The following is a 21,824-nucleotide window of genomic DNA, read 5'->3' on the forward strand; positions in this document are numbered from 1 at the left end:
AGAAGCACGCTTAAGACTTTAAGCTTAGATTTATGACAGTAAAGACCCGAAGTTCCCTTTGTGTCTAGGGGATATGATACACCATGGGTGACAGGAGAATAGAGTGGGTACTGCATTGCAATGCTCAGTCTCCTGGGATGAAGACACCAATTCATTATCTGCACACCATCCTTCTTGGGGCCTCCACTGCTAGAGGAGGCAGCTGCCAATCACGTTCCATTCTGCAGACTTGTGTTCAGGGCTTGCAGTGTGGGCTGGAAGCAGCTGCAGGGACAAACAGACTCAGTTCATTTTTCAAGTTCAGATCTATGTCTTAGAGGGGAAGGGCTGCAACTCCAATCAAGTTGCCTCTCCAATGACTTCAGCTTTAACTCTGCTTCAGGGCCGCTACAGATACGCAGGGTGTACCTGAAATGGCATAATGGGGTGTGGGGGGGAAGATGATGACAATAGAGACTCAATTTGTGTAGGGTTCAACCGAGCAAAGCCTTGGTAGTCTGTTAAAAACCTGTACCTGCATATGATCACAGCTGTGCTGCAGGCTGTTATACACAGCTCTGTAGAGCCATTATGTTAACAACCACCCTGTACTTTGCCAAGGCTGACAGTGTCCCAAAACAGCTCAGGGAACAGCTCTAGATTTCTTACTTGGGAAAAGTAATGTGCATGAAAGATACAGGGGATTTTATTATCAAACATTCATATTAAAGCTTGCAGGAAGATAAAACTTCACCCACACCTGCAGCTTACAGCAATGTTAATAGCAAGTCTTTCACATGCCAACAATCTTAAATACAGAAATATTGCAGAGCTCTTAAAAACTCATTCAGAAACTAGAAAATGCTACAATTAACTAATTAACTGAAATCCTTTTTGATGTATATGGTACCATCCTATTATGATATAATTCTTCCTCAATACATCACAGCATGTACCATGCCCCATTCCCATTTTTACCTGCTTGTTCTAGCTGCTCCTTGCCTCTTCCTCAGCCCCCAGCTGGGCCCAACCTACCATCAGGTCCTAATCCTCCAGTCAAGACTCGCAGTCCATGCAAAATTCCTCACCAAACCTTAAAGCCCAATTCTCTTGCCCAGAAGCACCATTTCCCCACACTGCAACCAAGCCATCAAGAGGCTGCTCCCAAACTATGTGCAGTACACATCCACAAGAGTTACAGACAAGCCTGAGCTGATAGAAACTCTCCCAGCTATATGACAACTCACATGAGCCAAGCAATCAGAATCCACTGCTCTAAAATCACCTTTGATCTGTGCAAATACAGAGCATTTATCTGCTGGCTGCTGTTCTCTTGCTAAAGCAGAGCTCTCAAGTGGAGGAAAACGGCCATCCAATGTATGAGTGCACAAAGAGACAGAACTTCACGTGCCTTCATGGGTAACATAAACAGAAATCTTCCCTATTAAAAAAAATACAAACCTGAAGCTACAGAAGAAAACGAAAGGAAAGGGGACACAGTCCCATTGCCCATCACAGAAATGGTTCAGGTCACTGCTTCTGAAGGGCAGCTCTATGTTAGGCGAGTTATCAGGCAGGGCTCCTCTCCTGCTTGTGTTGCCTGGCTAAACAGAAAGCAACTGACAGTGACACTTTCTGAAGGCACCGAAGTCAAACTGGAAAATGAGAGAACCAGATGTCCCTGCAGGAATGCTGGGAAATGCTTGAGATAAAGGGGAAGGGGAAAATAAAACCCCAAACCTTTAACCAAAACGTCCCAGAGGATTTTTTTTTTGAGGTCTATGTCAACAAGTGACACTGACACAACCCTGGATACTTTTCCCCCCTCTTTAGCCGAGGAATTCTGACTGACCAAATCTTTTGTCAACATCAAGGAAAATGATTTATTCTGGCGTGGAGTCAGCCTTCAAAGTCCTTGTTATTTTTCTTCGAGGTACTGAGCACCCACGTTCCTAATGAGAGGAGAGATCTGGAAAAACATCACTGTTCAAGTATTTGCTCCTGCTCCAAATAAGTATCCAGCACAATGTAGCGTGGAGACCCAGTGACACAGCGAGCAGCTTTAATTCAAGGAGCATTTAAAACTGTCCAGAATAAAACCCTCAGATAGATGCAGAAGATGAAGAGCATGTCTGAAGGAGGCAGAACCTCCCCAGCTTTACCTCTCCTCCCAAACAGCACTTTTTAGTTTAGATTCATGTGAAAATCCCAAGTTTTACCTTTGCAAAAAAGGAAACTTCAGGAACTGTAGCTCCTGATGGGAAGCTGACAACAACAACAAAGCCCAGCTGGGAATTTTAGCAGTTTCACGATCTTTTCAGGACTTAGCTTCAACAAAATATTTACATACATGCTTCTTGATGTTGATGCTAAATAAAAGTGCCAAGTGTTTTGCCGAATCAGGATCCATTTGCTGAAATAGCTTTTTAACAAAGCTGCAGAAGAGAACATAACCACATCTCTTCAAAAACCCTTCAATATTTGGATTGACATCCCCACTCTTGGCTTTAAGTCTCATTTCTTTATGCCGTCAGGTAATTTGATCTGTTCACTGTGTTCTGGCTTTCAAACGCTTTAAACACCTGTGTAATTACCCATCCTACACCCTCTCTTTTCAAACACTTGCTCATCCTCCTCTAAGGTAAAGCACAACGTGTGTGTGTGTCTGGCTAATGCAAACATACCTCATGCAGTCCTGCTTCTGCAACGTAGCTCCTGGGCACAGAGCCTAAGAGCAAGGCAATTATTTCTTTCCTTTCTGATACAAGCCTCTTGCACAGAGCTGCAAAGATCAAGACAAGGACCCAGCGGGAAAACGTGGCAGTGGAAAACTCTTCCCCTGAAGCAAAGGAACAGACCTAACTAGAGCAAGTGAACACCTACAATAATCAGGCTAACAAACCCGCTTGGTGGTGCAGTCAGCAGCAACAATGGAAAGCATGAGGCGCATGCAGAACGGATGGCACATCCTGTGGAGAAAGTTGACTAGGACTTTGAGAGAAGCACTGCGAATACAAGGGAAAGGCTGTCAGAGGAGCCACTTCCTATCATGCTACAGAGCCTGTACCTTGAAAGGATTCACAGTAATTGACAACACCATTTTCCTTTGCTTGGGATTCACATTTCCAAGGAGAATAGTTACTCCACTCTTTTCTCTTTAAAGGGATAAAAAAATCCATGGAGCAGAATTTTCTGCCTTCAGGCCAAGAACTGAGCAGAGGGAAGAGGGCTCAATGGGCTGCAGAGCTGGACTTGCCCCGCTCACCGATGGCCCCAGGCCACATGGGTATGAAGTTGTGACACTGCAAAGCTCCTACAGCCCAGACTCTGCCAGTTTCCTTTCCCAAATTGCAATTCCTTCCTGGAAAAGTGGATTGGGTTTCACTCCTTGTTTTTTGGTTGGTTTTTGCTTGGTGGTTTTGTTGATTAAAACATACACACCCACTTCCAGAATACTGGAATAACAGCCTTGCTCCCGCTTCCACTGAAAGGAAAGGAAGTTTTGGTGTGGATTCACCCAAGATAAATCCTTAGCTCCATTTAACATGCCATACAAACAGGAGCCCTGGTGGTTGTTCTCTGCTGGAACAAACAGAACAATCCCTTCAGCGTGAGAAATGCCATTGTCTGGCAGAATCAGCTTCATGCCATCTCTTGTCAGGTGTGACAGCACTTGAGTTCATGAGAGGGGCAAGTGATTAAGAGCCACCACAGGGCAATCAGTTGCTGCCTCATTTTACTTTCTTGAAATAGCCTTTGTAGGCCAGATACAAACCCAGGTAGGGCAGAGCGGCTCCTTTTGCCTAATGGGTTCAGAGGCACTCAAATAAGCTGAGTGCTTAAAAACAACTCAGGAGCCACAGTAAAAGAGAGAAAATTATTGCTTCCTGCCATGACCAAATATTAAACACAGCACGCACCTAATGGCTCTATCACTCCCCAGGGAAGAAGCTTTATGAACAATAAAATCCCAGCAGACTTGCACTGTTTGGACTTAGAAGCCTCATTATAGGCTCACTGATCCAATATGATTTACAAGCTCAATGGACTCCACTTGAAGGAAAAGCCACCAAACGTGGAGTTATAAATGGAATGCCCATGGAGAAATAAGCATTTGTTTGTGAAGGAAATGAGCAGAGGAGATGGGGAGGAAAGAAAAAAAAAAGAAGAAAGAGAAGATGGGCTGGATGAGAGCAGCACATTAAAGGTCCCAGTCAGAGAAAGATGGGAATATGACTTGCAGTTGCAGAAAGGAAATGCTGTTCCAGGACATGCTTACATGATCTAGCCTGGAACACACAAGACTTGGATTGCACTCCACACTGTCTCCTACATGATCCTGGGCAAGTCATGTCAGCTCTTACTGTGATTAAAATGGTGAGCCCATTGCTATCTGACTTAGCAAGTTTCAGATATACATTATATACTTTCAGTCTCAACCCTGTCTTCATTTTGCAAGGACGCTGGGAGATGTTCCAAGTGGGACAAGTTATTTCATCCCCTATCTGAAAAGGGCAAGCACTATACATTAACTGGCAGCCTTTCTTCAGATGTGAAGCATTCACTTCAGAGCAGCTGAAGTTAACAGCATGGAAAATACACAAGATCTTACCAGAAACAGATGGTGAAAGAAACACAAGGAAGGGATGGACAGAAATAAAAGGTTCAAAAGGAAAGCAAGAGGCAGTAACAAGAAAGGCTAGGGCAGATGAAGTGACAAGTCCATAAAACCAGGTCTAGACAGAGGCCTAGAGGAGGGCAAAAGTGATAAGGAACAGTATTTCAGGTCATAAATACACAGAGGATGCTTTCATCAAGATGCAAATACTCTGAAATACTGGCAAAGATGCGCTCAGATGGATCCAGACAAACGCAGGCCATTTTCAAACAGCTAAGTTTTAGAGATCACATGTCACACACCAATGCTCTATATGCCCAGAATTTCTTTTGCCCTGTTTGCATAGCAAATTCACCCTCAGCTACTGGTCCCAGAGGTGCTTTAGCTCATGGGAAACTTTGATTCCATTCCCCACTCTACTGTTACCAAACTCCTTGACTCCACTGGCTCCTCACACTGCTATCACATCTGTAATTCTGAGAGCCCTCAGCATCAGCTGGCTGTTCATAAGAACAGGACACAAACTGCATCAAATTCTCTTTACTGCAAGGACAAAGCCTCCATTTAAGAGGAGAGAAGGATTTTTCCACTCTGTTTGAACTCTGATCAAAACTCTGCCTTGCCCAGTCAGGATTCACCCAGCCAGCACCAGCAATGGTTTTTGTCTCCACTAAAGGAGAAGTCATCTAACAAGATTAGAATTTGTCCATGCTTGCTGTCCAAACTGCACTAAAGCATCAGGGAACCTCTCTGGCAGGTTAAAGCCATTCCCATTGTCTTGTCCCTATAGGCCCTTGTCCAAAGCCCCTCTCCAGGTTTCCTGCAGCCCCTTCAGGCACTGGAGCTGCTCTAAGGTCTCCCCTTAAGGAGTCTTCTCTTCTCCAGGCTGAACCAGCGCTGCTCTCTCAGCTTGCTCAGAGACTTAACCATGCTCCACTTGCAGCCCTGAAACCAGAACATGAGCTGACTACTTCAGTCACACTTAGTGGAACTAAACCAACCAATTTTAGTTAACACTCCAACCTGTTATGTTTTTCCCTCAAACTTATCCCAAAAAGGCAAGTGCTCCATTCAGAGGGCTCAGGGCAAAACGCTGCACAGTCACACAGTTACAGCACAAGGCCTGCAGCACTCCTGTACAAAGAGCTAGTGGAAGTGAGGTCCCAGTTCTGTTGCTTCCTAATAGATCCGTGCTTGAAGTCGGCAGTGATTCAAAATCATTTCTTTTTGCTTAGTTTCAGGAGCAGTAACACCTTCAGTCCAGGCAGCAGCAACTAAGGCCTGGGGACGGAATAACTTTTAAATCACTCCAGAACAATTGCCACCTAATGGCAACAGCTTTCCCCATCACCATAGTATTTGCACACATCAGCTTTCAGCATGTGCCTCTGTGTTACCAGTGAAAGGTAGAAATGCCTATGGGAATGGCTGGAAAAATACAGGGAGTCTGCAATGGAGAACCTGGGGCTTCCACAGCTCAAACAAGCTCCTTAACCACAAGTCCATCCTTCAGCTTTCAGGCACACTCGTAAAGATCTTTAAGCTCCTCCTGATTCACCAGCTTGCTGGAAAACCTGCTGTCTGTTGACATTAAAAGGAAGATTATGTGACACCATCCTTGAGCTTACTCCATCTACAAGCTTGAAGTGATTGCATGTAGCAAGATTACAAGATGCTTTGTACAACAAACTAGTAAAGAAATGTTCTTTTTGCCTGAAAGGGGAAGAAGAGGGAAGAACCAAAACATGCACATTAGGCACTAAGAGAACCACGTGTCAAACGGCTCCGATAGTGCACTGTAAGTTACTGACTCCCCACAAACATCCAGTCTACTAAAAAATTCATAAAGAGACAGATGGCACAACAGCAGCTCTTTGCAGGAGAGCAGGGTTTAGCAGTGAACAAAGGACTTTGACTCCCTAGGACAACAGGAGAGATCATTGTGGGGTTTGGAGGCTTGGAAGGGGGGACTGTAGCACAGGGAGCTGAGGAAGGCTGTGTCTCTCTGGGGCTCCTCGTTTCACCCCACAGCAGCAACAGATCTGAGGTGTTTATTCTACCTTGGCAGGTATACAAGGAGCATGGAGCACAGCAGAACAAGAGCAATCCAACTCTGCCATGGAGGTGAAATCCTCACAGTAGAAATACAAAAAATAACCCCAAAATTCCTATTGAAGGATCTGAAACCACTTTCCACAGGGGGAAACAGAGGACTTATGTGACTGGCTTGAAGTCTCAGGGCAACCTGTATCAGTGGGAATTTGATCCAGGCCTCTCCATTCATGCTGTTCTGCCCCTAAGCATTAGGAAATATCCTTATGTTACCCCATGGTTTTAGGGATCAGCCCAAAACGGTGGTGGAAAGGATAAAGTCCTTTTCAGACGGCTGAGACTAAGCAAAAAAGAAAAAACGGAAAAAAAAAACCCAAAGAAATATATAAATGAAAACCATCCCAACATTCCCACTTGATGAATGGGGAATTTATATCCCAACTCTCCTAAAATGAGGAATTAAATTCATTTGCAGCATCTCTGACCTTTTAATCCCAAGACCAAGTTTCTTTTCATGTGCATCACTGCAGTGGGAAAGGAGGAAAACTAACTGGAATATAAGCAAAATACACTTTTCATTTGGGAAGTATCATCTTTAAAAGAACAAGCGTCCACCCTTCCATCTGGAAGCCACCCCAACCCCTCCACTTCACATCCCTGCCTATGATTTCAACAAAGAAGGGAATGTTAGTACTCAAAGTTCACAGATTTCCAGGAATTACAAGGAACATCAAGAGCCACCACTTCAGCCACGAAGGGAGGGGGAGAATAAAATCCATTACACTGCTGAAGTCTCACAAACCCACCAATTCCACAGGTACTAACTCCAAAAACTAAGATGGAAAACAGGATGAAGAGACATTAAGATCCCTGGAAACCCACCGGTGCTATGATCCACCACGGAAACACACTAGAACTAACTTAGCCCTGATGAATTTTGATCTCATACGCTAAATTAAAGCTTGCTCTGATATTCTGAGAGCTGACTGGGATTTGTGCTGCCTAAAAAGCTTTGAGTGTCTATTCTGGAAATGCTTCTGGACTAAACATCTATCAAGAAACCTCCTGCCCATGCTCACAAAGCCCTTTCAGTGCTGTGCTCCACTGGGGTTCCATCTTTCCTGCTTTTTGACCTCTGCAATAGCGACATTGCAGGATTTGAGCTGTATCGTATCACTGCTGTTAAAACAGAGGCAGCGTTCTGAAGTCAGATTCTGATCAGACTTACCCTGGAATTCTGACTCAAAACACTGAAGGAACCTAAATACTCCAACACTTCCTACAGACCTTTGTCGGTGGGAGAGGGTCACAGTGAATTTCAGTGAAGAAGTTCCCTTTCATACAGAAAAGTGCTAGTTTTCAAGACTGAATGGAAAAATAACTGCAAGGTCCTTAGGATCTAAATCTAGTCCCCAGAGCAAAGGTCACAGCAGAAATGTTTTATTCTGCATAAGAACTTTTGGAATTCATTCAAGGAGAAGGAAAAACCCAACAGCAACAACACGACTGACATTTTTTTCCCACTGAGCCATTTCTTCCTTTTAAAAGGAGGATACAAGTTTCCATGATCTGGCAAACACCGATGAACTGTGCCTCCCTATAGCAACAAACAGGTAAACCAACACAAGTGTCTAAGCATCAGTCCCCCGGAGCATAAAAAGCAAGGAGAGAAACAGAGAAAGGGGGAAACACTGCACTGCTGTGCACTGCTCATGAAGTTATGGTCATATGCAGCAGCTTGTAACACAGTCCCTGAACTGAGCTAAATCTGGTGCATGGTTAGCTCAGTGCAACAGTGGATGGTTATAACCTCAACTAAGTCAAAGGCTTCGGCAGTCTCCTGAGGTCTGTAGGATGTGTCTACGGTGTGGGCCGATGCAGAGCACAGACACACAGCCCACATGCAGCCCCTCTCTGCACCCACTCCAATTATTATTTATTGCTAAAAATAACCTGTAGTTCTTTTTGAACTAAGAAGAAACCCACCATGAAGGCAACACTGAACTGAAAATCTTACCTTTCCTGGCCTGCATGATGGCAAGCTGCATTTCAGAGACTATATTCTACCTGCTACTAAGCTCTTAAGCATAGATGTCTTCTTCTAAAGAAGACATATAAAGACCACCTGGATAAATAAGAACACTGCTGCCCAGATTCCCAAGCTAGCTCTGAACACATACAGTTCTCAGCACCGTTTTCTCCTTGTTTGAAAGACAGGAAGATCAGTCCCACTGAAAGTAGCTTGGGAGAGTGTTTAAACTCTTTGGTAGTTACTGCTGTGGACATGCCCGAGGGTGACAGTCTAGACAACAAACTCCTCTGTGCACAGGCACATACAGCATAAACTTTGTTATAGTATTTGCATTACATGTGTTAAGACGCAGGATTATCTCTTACTCCTCAAACCTTGTGTAACTGGGCAAAGTGGTGGAATAGGAGCAACTGTGCGGAAGAGGGAGTGATCTGCTAGATGCTGCCCTATCATCAGTGGTAGAACAAGGTTTAGCTTTGAGTTTAGCTTCTATTCACCACGCTGTTCACTAAACCATGCCACCAGGTATGATTTGTCATCATGCCTTTCCTCTGCGGCCTAAATCTGATCTAGTGGTAGGAACTACCCCCTTCATGGACTTAATTCCTGGGCTAATACAGCACTCATGTCATGCTGCTTCTCTAGCAGCAAGACCAATTTCAGAACATTCAGATTGGAAAGTTCCCAAAAGCAGATTCATACCAAACATCAACACAGCCAAAAATAAGCTTGAAATTTCACAGAAAAGGTCAAGATGGCATATCTGGGACTTCTGCTTCCAGTCAGGAAACTGCCCCCACACAAACAGCCCAGTTTTCTGCCACTGCCAACCCTGGCCCCAACCACAGCTTGTAAATATAACATTAAAAAGAAAATCGTGGGGTAAAAGGAGTGAAGAACCATCACATCAAAGCTCCAAAATACTTAGGTTAACTCTGTCATGAAGAAAAAGAAAGATTTGCAAATCTTTATTCAAACCAGCTTGACCATTCTGAATGCCAAAACAAATTCACAAGACATACTATGACAAATAATGCTTATTAGAATGTAGACAACGCATGCCAGACACATAACAGACATAAAAGCTGAATCCACAATCATTCCACCTCAGCAGCAGCTCACCACTGGCCCCTTGTACCAGCTGCTTCAGGAAAAAGCAGATCTTTAAACAGTTACTATAGATTAAAGGGGGGGGGGGGAAGGTTTTCTCCTGACTTTCCCTTGTTTCCTGTTCTCCTTCTGGAGATCTCAGTTGTGCACTTCTTTTTGAAAGCTCTGTCTACTCTTATTTATCCTTCTGGAATCTTGCTGATCTCCAGATAGCAAACAACACTTCAAGTCAGTAGTTCAGGTGACTTCTCAGCCTCCACAAGTACTCACAGTTTTTAATGTGCCAGCTCATGATTTAACAAACCCCTGCTCTCCCCTATTTATGTTATTCACCTACAAACTGGCAAGCAGAACCTAGACTTGGATCTGGAACTGAGTAACATATGAAGGTGCTGTTCTACATGAAATTGCTCGCAACACCCAAACCATCAGTTTTAATCCTACCCAACATGTTGCACTTCTGCCTTTACCCCTTCCTTCCTCCCCACATTCCTACAAAAATGGTATTTTGTTAAAGAATATTACTGAATCTGCCAGGTTGCTCAAAGCTTTATCTGTCTCAGTAACCCAGTTGGATCAGATCCCTGGTGAAGAGAAAACATTCCAGATGTATATATGGAATATTTGCTCACAATGAAAGTGATACATAGAGAACTTAGTTTGAAAGATGAACATCAATCATTATGCCAAGGTAAGCCTGGATGGACTAAAGCCAACCCGCTCGTAGGCTGGCAGCTCTGTCAGGAATCACGAAGCACAGATATCTCCAATGGCAGACGCTGACAGATATCCATCATCACAAACCCTCAGCCACCTCAAAGCACAACCAACAATTTGGGGTTGCTTTTGTAGGAAAATGAGGATTTGTCTCCTACCTGTCGATGATGACGGGGTCAGACGGAGTCTCATTTCTGTTGCCACAACTTTTCTTCTCACAGCACCGACTAAAGAGAGAGAAAACCAAAGTTAAAGAATTACTGGGTCTATTGACAGCAAAGCAACCAGCTGAAAGTCTTGTCTGCAAAGCTTCAGAACTCAGCATGTGCCTAGAAGAGTGACAGAAAATTCTGGCTAGGCTTTCCAGAAGGGAATTCAGTGCCCAAGTCCTGGTTGTTTCCAGCTGGATTTTGGTACTTGGCTCCTCACAGTCTTTTCTGCAATTCCCAGCCAAAACTGAAAAGCAACATGGTCATGCTTTAGACTAAGGTGCTATTCATAAAGCTTAACAAATGATTAACAGATGTCACAATGACATGACAGGCACAAGTATCATGTTATGTATGGTTAAAAGTCCATCTAAAGAAACCACTGCATTTCCTTTTCCCATTTTTTAAAAGGAATAATAAAAAAAAAAAAACAAGAGAAAAAAGTAAATCAGGAGATGGGTCACCGATTTCCACTGACAGACCCACGGACACGAGTGATGCTCCTTGCAGATACAGCAGCCAAGTACCAGAAATTCAACAGACTTCAAAAACAGTCCTTAGCTGTAGGAGTCCACTAGAAGAAATTTCAGCTGTCCTGATGCTCAGATAGCTTGTTCCAACCAGAGCTAATATGGGAGGGGGAAGATGGAGTCATCCAAAACTAAGGAGTCTGCATCCCAAGTCCCATTTGCCTCAAAAGTCACCAGATGACATTCTGCCCTGACACAAAAGCCTTCCCAAATTCTGCTTTCCAGAGTCTGCTGTGGTTTTTCAAATTGACACCTATGGGATCAAGCAATTGCTGAGGGTTTTGCACAGAGCTGTAATTGGTGCTGAGTACATTTGCAAAACTGCAAATTCCAGTTTTCCAACTGGAGAGCAATTCCAAGCAGAGGAATTAAAAAAATTCAAATTCAATAAAATGCTTGAATTCACTGAAGGCAGACAAAGCATCAAAGAGGGGCTTCCCCGCCCCCCAAATGCCTAATATTCAATTATAAATACCTAAAAAGCATTTGGATAAAACCCCTCATTCAGATATGGAAAGGAGAAAACGCAGGTATTTGGAATTGAAGTTACAGCGTGTGCCAGGAACTTCACGTTCAAGTTGCAATTGCCCGGTGAGATGAGCTCTAACCAGCAGATCTATTTGAACAGCAGCTCTAACTGTTCCAGCATTTCTACATTCCCTTTGCCTCAAACCTGCACTTATTCATCGATGCTAGTCCTTTTAAAATAAAAGGAGACACTAAATATTTAAAAATCCCTGGGGCAGAGCCTCGAGCTGCTGTAAATTGTCATAGCTCCATCGACTTCAGTGAAGCTATGGTAATTCACACTAGCTAAGAATATCCTATTCCCTCCTTCGCCCAACTTTAAGTGCATCTTTTATGCATTTCATTGCCTAATGATTGTTTAAAGAGAATTGCATATTTTTGTCCTAAAAGCTGAGACGAGATAGTTTCTAAAGAAAAAAAATAACCCCCCCCCCCCAAAAGCAGAAACCCCTCACATAGAAGAATATAGATTTGGCATCTGCTTCCTACATATCCAATGTAACACTGGGAATAAACGCTTGTGCTGGTTTACATGCTGCTCTAATAAAACAACAAAACCCCCAATTTTCAAGATACTTTTGTAGTGTTTGGGTTTTTTTACAGCTAGCAGAAACAGCACTTGTTTCCTCTCTGCAGTAATACTAAATGAGATACCCTTTAGTGATGTAACTTATGCAGATGATCATAAGCACGTATCTGATTGCATACTGATAATACCCAAGCAGAACACACCAGCGGCTCCTCCATCACATCTCATCAGCTCATACACCCTTCCCAGGGCTGCCATTCCTTGGCATAGGAAGTGGCTTAGGATGAGTTATGCGAGATTGGAGTTCAGTGTGGCTGCGGTCTGAAATGAACACATTTTGGGTGATGGGAGTTTGCACAACTGTCGCAGTTTAGAGCTTTACATTTGGAATACATAGAAACTTTCTTTCTAAAACCATGGCTTACAGCTAAACTTCTCCAAGTACTTCAAAATGCTTTTGAGATCTCTACATCCTGATCACACAGAATTGACTTGGTCCAATTTAAGTCAATGGCAAAACTCCCAAGCTCTGGTGGTCAGAGATCAAGCCTACGATATTCTCTTAAAGCAAACTATTGGCATGACTTCACCAATACCTACACTTCTGTTACAACATTGTGCCAGGAACATACCTTTAGCTTAAAACAAGAATATTGAGGCCTGTAGTTCCTACACCTTTTCTTATTATTCTTTGCCCTTTAACTGGATCTAATGAGGAAAAATAATGGTTTACATTAAAATAACACCAAAATCAAACACAGAAACCAAAAAGCTCCTATGGCCAACACCAAATCTCCAAACTAAATGCCCCAGAAGGCTCAAATCAGGGGCAAACTTGCACCCTTTCCCTCCCCATACTTGACTAAAATGGTTTTAAAATTCAGCCCTCAACTTGCCTCCCCTCCCCATAAAATAAAAAAATCTGTCTCTAATTTCAAACTCAAATAAGCTCCCAGCATGGTGGCCTTTGTTTTGTTTTCTTCTCCCCAACTCCTCCCTGCAATTGCATAACAAAAGTGTCTAAATTCACACCATCTGGCCGATAAAGACACGGGCCCCAGCGGCCGCCTGGCCCAGCTGATTAGAGCTCCCGTCTAGTCTGAGCCTTGTGGCGAAAGTCACAGCTGTGGGGCTCGCCTGTGCTCAATACAACTCTGTTATTAGCCAGCTGTAGGCCCTGAGACTACTTCTGTTCACATTATAATACCTTTTAACCCTCTGAGCATTGAGGGCATAGGGGGTTGCTGGCAGCAGCATAACAACTAGTTTCCTCTTAGTCGGTAATTGGAAGAAAAAGAAGAGGAGAAAAAAGTTATTCCAGGAGAGGAGAGTGTTTACCTTGATTTCCAGCCATTGGGGGGAAGCCTGTGTGTCTGAGAGAGACCCACCTAACAGGAACAGATCCCATTAGGGCAGGATAACCCAAATGAAGAATTTCAGATGTGCAAATAAATAAATAGGAGGCTCTCAGTGAAAGCACTAATTATTGAGAGTTGAGAGTTTAACTTTCAATGGGTATGACAGATTGGTGCAGCCGTATCAATATTTAGACAACTTTCCTGCTAAGCATGCATCTGTCACCGTCTGAGGGAAAGAGACGGGGTTTCACATGCACTTGTCTCCATGCAGCAGGAAAAGCTGCGTGTGTGATTACATACAAAAAGAAAGCCTACCTTTAACTAGTGAGGACTGGAAGCAGAGGAGCAGAAAGACTGGCAAACCCTTCTTTTAAAAACACCAGGCATCAATTTGGACAGCAGAGTGGGTAGTGCATTAAATTTTTATATACTGTTACTAATGCAAACTAAACTAGAGACTTTAAAAATTGATGCTGCCACTTAAGCAGCACACAATGAGGAAGATTTGATTATTGTACTTAAAAGAAATAAAATAAAATGTCAAGTTTAACTAGAGCTGGATCCATTCCCTGGGCATTATTCAAAGTGATATGTGTAATGCCTCTTCAGAACATGCAGCATCCTGTTCAGAGCTACTTTAGAAAAACACGACATTTAAAACCAAATGTCTTGATTAGGTTACAGAGTGCTTTGATTTCCTTCACTAATCTGTTTTTTACATAGAAAGGACATCCCTGAGTTGTAATTCTTCCTTGGTGAATCTATCAAGCAGGAAAGTTCTGTGTAATCAGAATAGTGGCTTACATTTGTAGAACACTACCTCAAATCAAGCACAGAATATGGTTGCAGGCATCAGTGGAGGCCAGATATATAAAAGCTGAACAGTGACTAGAGGCATGAAGAAGCAGCAGAGCAAAAAGCCAAATTAATCTTATTTTGAAGGATATTTGGATGGGAAGGTGCTGGTGTTTGCTGAAATACTTCAGCTTCTAAAACAGAACTGCAAGAGTGCAGACAGATGTAGAGAGATACAGGAAGAGAGGAGAAAGATGAAGTGTGTTGTTACGTTGTTATCACAGCCGCGTGGAAAATCCAAGAATTTTCCTTCTCCGATATTCACCCAGTTACAGCAAAGACTTTCCACACTATCGATAGCATATATATTTAAATTATGTATTTAAATACATATGCAAGTTCCAGATGTGACAGAAAGTAACAAAGGTACCTTTGCTCTTTGGTCCTACAGCTACGGTCCCCGTACAGCGCACCATACGGGTGTCTCGCCTGATACACTCCGTGTTTGTGCACCCGGATGCAAAGTTGGACAGAAGTGACAATGCTCATTTTTTAATTAACAAGAGCAAAGCCCAACAGAAACACTACACATTGACTCGATTCTTACCGTGTTTAAAAAGTAATGAAATAGTTGATATAATATCTAAGTACCGAAACTGATACCTTCCCTTGACAAGGAGTCTGAGCAAACAGGCTGCTCTTACTACTACATTAAAAGGCTACTTTAAAAAAAAAAATCATTAAAAAAAACCCAAACAAAATAAAAATCAAGCAGCAAACTGCAAACATTAGAAGAAGCAATCATCAGTCCAACAGCTTAACCCCCTCCCACTGATACAATAAATCATAAACTGTGGTTAATAAAGGCCAAGATTGGGTTTGCCTTGCCTTTCTTTCCTTTCATAAAATACATTCTATGCACAATTTAACCCATCTTAATATGAGAACAGTGACTGTTTGCATTGTTGTATGTACTGGAAAGAATATCAGGACTTTTCCCGTTCTTGCGTAATAACTTCCCATCGAAGCATGATGTACATACATGAGGTACATGCAACTTCAGACTTAGATAAATATTATTAAATCATCCTCAACTCATTTTACCCTCTAATTTATAACTTTACATGTTAAAAATAGTGTCTTTCTGAATTAAAAGGTAGAAGTCCCCTATATATTGCATACACGGTATAAAAAAGGATTTGTGTTTTGGGTTGAGGAATTTCTTTTTGGGCTGGCGTAAAACTAAGCAAAATTAAGGAACACGAATGATGAGAATTAAAAACATTAAACTATTGCACCAGATAAAATTAGATGAAGAATGCCTTCTAATTGCCAGGGAAAAATCCATACATTCAACTGCTCATTCTCAAGAAGTGAACAGGAATTGGGTAAGAAATAGGCAGATGAAAAGTCTTGATTTAAACAGTGTATACAGAGGCCCAGCTTAAACCAAAGCAGCGCAGGTCAGACTGCAAACATGGGGCTGCTCAGCCTCTTGTGGTAAACAACAAGAAAAGCCAAAGCAAAATAAGATAAAAAAATAAGACCTCAAATATATGTATGGGACCCAAATCAAGCATTATCCACATGTAAAAGGAAAATCTTCCTACATAAATAACCCCTGTGACTCAATGACAAAAATACCAAACTTTTCCTACCCGTAACTTCATCAGAAAGGCCATTTTGGCATCTATGGAAACAAACTTGACACATGCCATGCCATTAATCAAGTCATCTTACCTGCACATGACCTCGTGGGTAAGCAACACTCTGCACATTTCAGGGTTCTTGTTCTGTCCTTCGTAAGTTATGGGCTACAAGAATTAAAGGCAGGGGTAAGCCAGGAGCATTGGGGTTACTCGTATCATAATATTCAGATCTAAGGTGAAGGCTTTTTACCACTATTCACACATAAAAACCTTCCCCCAAAGCCTTTATGAGCAGGGAAAGCAGCTTATACATAAATATTGATTTTAAAGAGGATAAAAACCTACAAACCATAAAGAAAAAAAATTAAATAGACTTTAGAGCATTACTTTTCAATTGCCCTCAAAAATAAGGTCTTTAAGATGAACCAGAGACAAAAATTAACCGGAAGGAAAAAAACCATGCAGGGCAGTGTTTGGGAAAAAGGCAGGCTGCAGCAAAGCGGGACAGCACGGCACACATTAGCTATGCTCACCTGCTTAGTGACTGAGTCGATGAGTCTAACGTACAGATCCTGTTCAGTCCTGACACCTACAGCGAGACAGACGAGCAATAAACAACACTGCCACACGCATCCTTCCCTCAGCATCAGAACAAACCTGTTTAGTTTCATTTAGTGCCTTAGTAAACATCCTCAGAAAGACCACTTGAGTTTTGTTCTTTCTAGTGTGTTTCCCAAGGCCATCCACACCAGGGAAACTTTAGAACCCATCCCTACACTGAAGGGGCATCAGGCAAGGGAATTTTGGTGTGTTTCAGAAATCAAAGTGACAGCACCTACAAACCTTCCCTCCCTTTACAGCGCACGGAAGGTGACTGGAGGGGGGACTCACCATTGCTATAGAGGAGCTGGAGTTTGTAATGTGTGCCGTTGTTTGTCTTTTCATTGCCTTGCTCCTGAAAGAGAGAATTAAAAATCTTCCAGAACTTACACTTGGCACATTTAAAATGCAGAAGCTGATAATCATGATGAAGTGACAACAAAGTTCATTAAAATTCTGCGAGGTGAATCCACTGATTGGGATGTATTAACCTTCCGAATGACCCAAGGCAAACTACAAAATACTGCTGACATCTTTTCCTATAGGAGTTCAAGAACTTCTTTTCCTCCTATTTGCTGCTATGCTCTCCACTTTTTCAAGGCAATACACCAAGATAAAGTAGTCCATTTCAAGTCAGTTAATATGAAGCAGATTGACGGTGGGAAAAGTCAGTGGGTTTGGGGTTTAGTGTGCTCATTCCTTTGCAGTAGTGTTATTTTGAATCATTACTGATATTTATTTCCTGTGTTACAGGGAGGCTTCTTGCATGCATTTTTATTTTTACTGTAATTTCCTAGAAAATAATTAATGGCCATTCTTCATAATTAAAAAATGTCCATGACTAACAAAACAATTGTAAAACCAATGTGAAGTGGTCAGCACGTGGGTTTTAAAATCCAAAAGCAAATGCTTTTTAAATCCTGGCATTGACTTTGGAACCTTCAAAAATACATATAATCAAGCTCAGCAATAATATGCCCTATTACAGGTCACATTCCACTTCTGTGAGGGTGCTTATAAAACTTGACAGATCTGGTAGGTACCAAAAAAAGGTACATTTGACCCGCATTATTTTTTTTATTCTATTTTTAGTGGGTCTATGAAATTCCCATTGTATTCCCAATACAGCAGAGGCTTGCAAACCTTTTTAACTACAGCAGCACACAGAGGGCAACAGCTCTGTCAAAGCACCTGAACCCTTAACCAAGAGCTGGTTGTATGTTGTTCGGGACAACAGGTATTAGAAGTTAACAGCTCAACGGGGAGAAGAAAAGATCAGATTTGGAGAGGGAAAGAGGAAGAAGAAAGGTAACAAGCCTTACTTTATCATTTTCTACAAAGTCCACAAAAGCTGTCCTCTCTATTTCCACGGGCTGCCCCTGTCTGTCGTAGAGAGCCAGAACAAAGTGAAAGAAATTGGATTTCCTCAAGTTGGAAGGTGGCTGCTTTTCAAAGTGAGCTCTGGACAAAGCTACTCCGCTGTGAAGGAAACATACGGGATGGGGTGTGGGGGAGAGACAAAGACATTACCAGGTTGTGCAGCAGTCACAGCAAAACAACAACAGAAAAGGCAGCACACATTCCGAGAAGAGCCGGCAATCGCCCCCCTGCGCCAGCGGCACACAGCGCTGGAGCAGTCGCTTGTCACACCGACCCCGGCGCTTCCCCGCCCGGGCGCCGCGGCTCCGCTATGGAGAAGCGCGGCCGAGGGCTGCGACCGGGCCGGGCTGTCGCTGTAACGCTGGTGTCTGCAGTTTGCTCCAAGGATAAGAATAATTTACAGGCGCCGAAAGATAAGAAAGAGATCGGTCACTGCTAAACGCAGGAAGTGTTTTATTCTTTCCTCTCTGTCACACTCATCTCTGGAACGCAACACGCAGGGTGGGAAGATGGTGTAACATATTAGCGGGTCTGGAAGTGCTATCTATGCATCTCAACATCGCTCACTTCTCCTGTAGGAGACAAGGACCTTACAACAGATCCTACAAGCAGACTGTCAACTTGAGGACACCTACATTTTAGGTGAAAGGTAACTAGTTTCAAGCAGAGCATCCACTTCCCTCAGCGGCACAGTTTGTCAGGGTAGCACTTAGTCCTATTTGAACCGATGTCTGGGTCTTCAATTTCGGATTTAAATTGAAAGAATTTAGATTCAAGTTAATTCACCTTTGCCCAAATCTTGTCCCTGACTGCAAGACTGAAATGCTTTTGTGTATTTACAATACACAAACTGCAGGTATATTTCTTAGTGAAACTAGCTGTAGCTCCTTCTCCCTAATGCCGATTTCTACCCACTGCAGAGAACAAGGGCGCGCATTAGCACCTCCAGATTATGTACTAGACAGATTAAGTCTACCTACCAGACAAGTTCGGAGTCAGAACTGCTTCGCTTTTTCAGTCCCCAAAATAGCTGCACCGCATTGGCAAAAGTGTTTGACTCTTTCGGAGAACTACAGATGTTTCCCTGCGTTTTCCCTTGCCAAATAGGTGCAGTGTGAACTCACCACATCCGCCACAACTGCCCCTAGTTCGGATTTCCTCTCATTTTCTGCATTTCTTGGTTTGTTACAGGTCTCTCAAAGAGCCCTGGTGATGCCACCACGAGCACAGCGCAACTGCTGCCCCACTGCTCCAAGAGTTACAGGCTTCTTTAGGAGCTGTTTCCTTTTGCTTTCGGTTTCCCCGGGAATAAACCTCTTCCTCCCCTCATTGTATTTATTAAACCATCTATCGACATTCATAAAACTCTTGATAACTCCTCCCATAGCCCTCAGAAAACCTCGCTCACAGATCAGGCCGGAGGAGGGGGAGGGCATGGCAGTACTATTTAAAACGTCCATGGTTCATTTGAAGTCCCATCTGGTGTCACATGCCCTTCACTTTGTTTCTATGTTAAAAAAAAAAAAACTTATTCCTGGGACTAATTTTACCTTTACCTTTTGCTACTTAATAAAAAATAAGAAGAAGAAAAAAACGTATCCAGAGAGCAAGGAAGAAAAAAAAAATACCTAGAAGTGGGTTTAATCGTCTTGCCCCTAATGGGAAGACTGGAATAACGGTCCTGAGCCGACTTGGCTGGGAAGAGAGAATAAAAGGGGGTGGGAGGAGTGGTGTAACCCTCCCAAACAAGTAGAACCACCCGGCCCCAGCGCCGTGGGCTCCGCAGCCCCTCGGCGCAGAGCCCCGCGGGCAGGTGCTCCCCGCCGGCTCCGCGCAGCACCCACGCGGCTCCCGTTCTGCAGACTCCCCTTGGTCCAGAGAACCGCGCTCCAGCCGCTGCTCGCCTGCTTTAGGCAGCTCGCGGCCTTGAAGCCGCGGGGGAAGGTTTGGCCGGTGCCTGCGGTAGCTGCAGAGCCACTTGTATTAAATGAAACAAGATGGGCCGGGGAGGGCGGAGGGAAAGACCTACATTTAAGTTAATTCTAACTTTATCCACTCCTATTCGGCTGTCCGACCCACAAAGAGGGAAGGAGCGGTCTGTATTACTGTTATAATCCACCACACACACACCTCCCTTCCGCAGGAAAAGAAGTAATGAGCCGATGTCGCTGTCATCCGATCCCCGCACTGGATTTTAGGACGCTTGATGCTCTCCGTGTTTGGAGCGCTTCTCCCTAGCTCTAGCTGCACTAACTTGGATTTTCACTGACTAGAGGAGACTGGGAAGGGGACAGAAAGGGAGAAGATAAATTTAATATCAAATGCGAACAACAATAGAGAGTAAAGGCTTGCTTAAAAAGGTAAAATAATAGAATAAAGGCAGGGGGGAAACGGGGAGAAATAGTCACGGTTACCTTTGTGCTGCTACGTTTGCATCCACAACCCCAACGTTTCTGACCCAGGACCTGACGGAATCCATTTCAGAACCTAGAGATTTATCTTTCAGAATTGGTCCTCTTCCTAAAGTATCTTGAATCCCAAACATTTAAAAAGTCTATTCCAACTATCAACAGTTTCCTTTTGGGAGATAAGGGAGGAGAAAAGAAGAAAATAAAAAGACACAGCCTTTGGAATTGGCACACACAAATCCCAGGAAAGTGGAGAAGTTCAGCTTTAAAACCAACTTCTTCTGCTTTTTTAAGTGCTATGTGTTTTTAATGCCTTCAAATAGAGAAAATGAAAAGTTTTTCCTCTTGCAAAGTAAAAGTTACGCTGATTCAGTCTTGCCGGGTATCATCATCCTTCAAACGCAGGAGAGGAAACTGCATCCAGAAAGCGATGGCTGTTAACCAGGATCACCTGTTTCTCCACAGACACGGGGAGAAGGAATGATTGCTGCCTAATCCGGGGGAGGGGAGGGGGGGGACAGGGAAAAAAAAGCGGGATAAACTGTACAAGAAAGGAAGAAGCGGAGTTAAGGAGGGTCTTGTACAGCTCCACCGGGAAGAGCCGGTCCTTCCGCAGCCGGTCACCATGAATGGGTTACCGCGGACGTACCGGGAAGGGGGCGGAGCCTGCTCCCAAATAAGGGATTACATTAGCATACCGTCCGCGGATTGGTGGGAAGCGGGCGGTCCCGGGGCCGGACCCGCGGGCGGGGAGCGGGCAGCGGGGCCGCGGCACCGGGAGCGCGGCGGGCGGGCAAGCTCCGAACTTCACGGCACGGCCCTACCCCGTGCTAACGGCCACGTAACGATCCAACCGTGCTGCAGTGACAAGGCAGCCGCACAGGCAGTTGGATGGTTCGCTCTCGGGCGCGGGGTTTAAAAACCGAGCGCCCGGAGGAGCGAACCGAGCGGCAGCGCTGCCCGCGGGGTCTGCGCTCCCACCGTGCGAGAGCTGCCGGGTCCAGCCTTAAAACTTGTTATCATGGGCAAAATTCCCCGTTCAAAGCGAGCGGAGCTCCCCCAGCCCGGCCCGCTGCGCACGGGGACCGCATGGATTCTGTTTTTTGTAACGCACTCTGCCTCGGTGATCATTTTCCTCCTGCCCCCTTTGTATTCCGATCCGCGTATAGATCTGCCTCTGAAATCTATATAGCACCAACGCGAAAACAGATTTCAAGACAATGAATGCAAATCTGTGCTCAGAGACCATCTGCCAGATGAGGGAATCAGATGTTCGGTAGTTAAAGGGACAGCGCAAGGATTTCCTCACTCATTATGTGCAGCTTCTCTC

General features: G+C 43.9%; 1 protein-coding gene across 3 annotated transcripts in view; it reads right to left on the reverse strand.

Annotated features, from left to right (window-relative positions):
* EBF2 (EBF transcription factor 2) overlaps positions 1 to 21,110 on the reverse strand; it is a 115,714-nt gene extending 94,604 nt beyond the window's left edge. For 2 of the 3 annotated variants that reach the window (XM_062617022.1, XM_062617020.1), the window contains exons 1-6: positions 20,501 to 21,110; positions 18,029 to 18,185; positions 16,998 to 17,061; positions 16,640 to 16,695; positions 16,198 to 16,271; positions 10,667 to 10,735 (exon numbers count right to left, since the gene is read on the reverse strand). In XM_062617022.1, the coding sequence (XP_062473006.1) occupies positions 10,667 to 10,735; positions 16,198 to 16,271; positions 16,640 to 16,695; positions 16,998 to 17,061; positions 18,029 to 18,185; positions 20,501 to 20,631 (551 nt within the window). In that variant the 5' untranslated portion in view covers positions 20,632 to 21,110. The remainder of the gene's footprint in view (positions 1 to 10,666; positions 10,736 to 16,197; positions 16,272 to 16,639; positions 16,696 to 16,997; positions 17,062 to 18,028; positions 18,186 to 20,500) is intronic. The other variant, XM_062617021.1, reaches the window with a different exon arrangement.
* Between the last annotated feature and the right edge of the window lie 714 nt (positions 21,111 to 21,824).

The sequence above is a fragment of the Pezoporus occidentalis genome, unplaced genomic scaffold, assembly GCF_034315485.1.
Source record: "Pezoporus occidentalis ecotype Australia unplaced genomic scaffold, CSIRO_AGI_Poc_V1 ctg191, whole genome shotgun sequence".
NCBI lineage: Eukaryota > Metazoa > Chordata > Aves > Psittaciformes > Psittacidae > Pezoporus > Pezoporus occidentalis.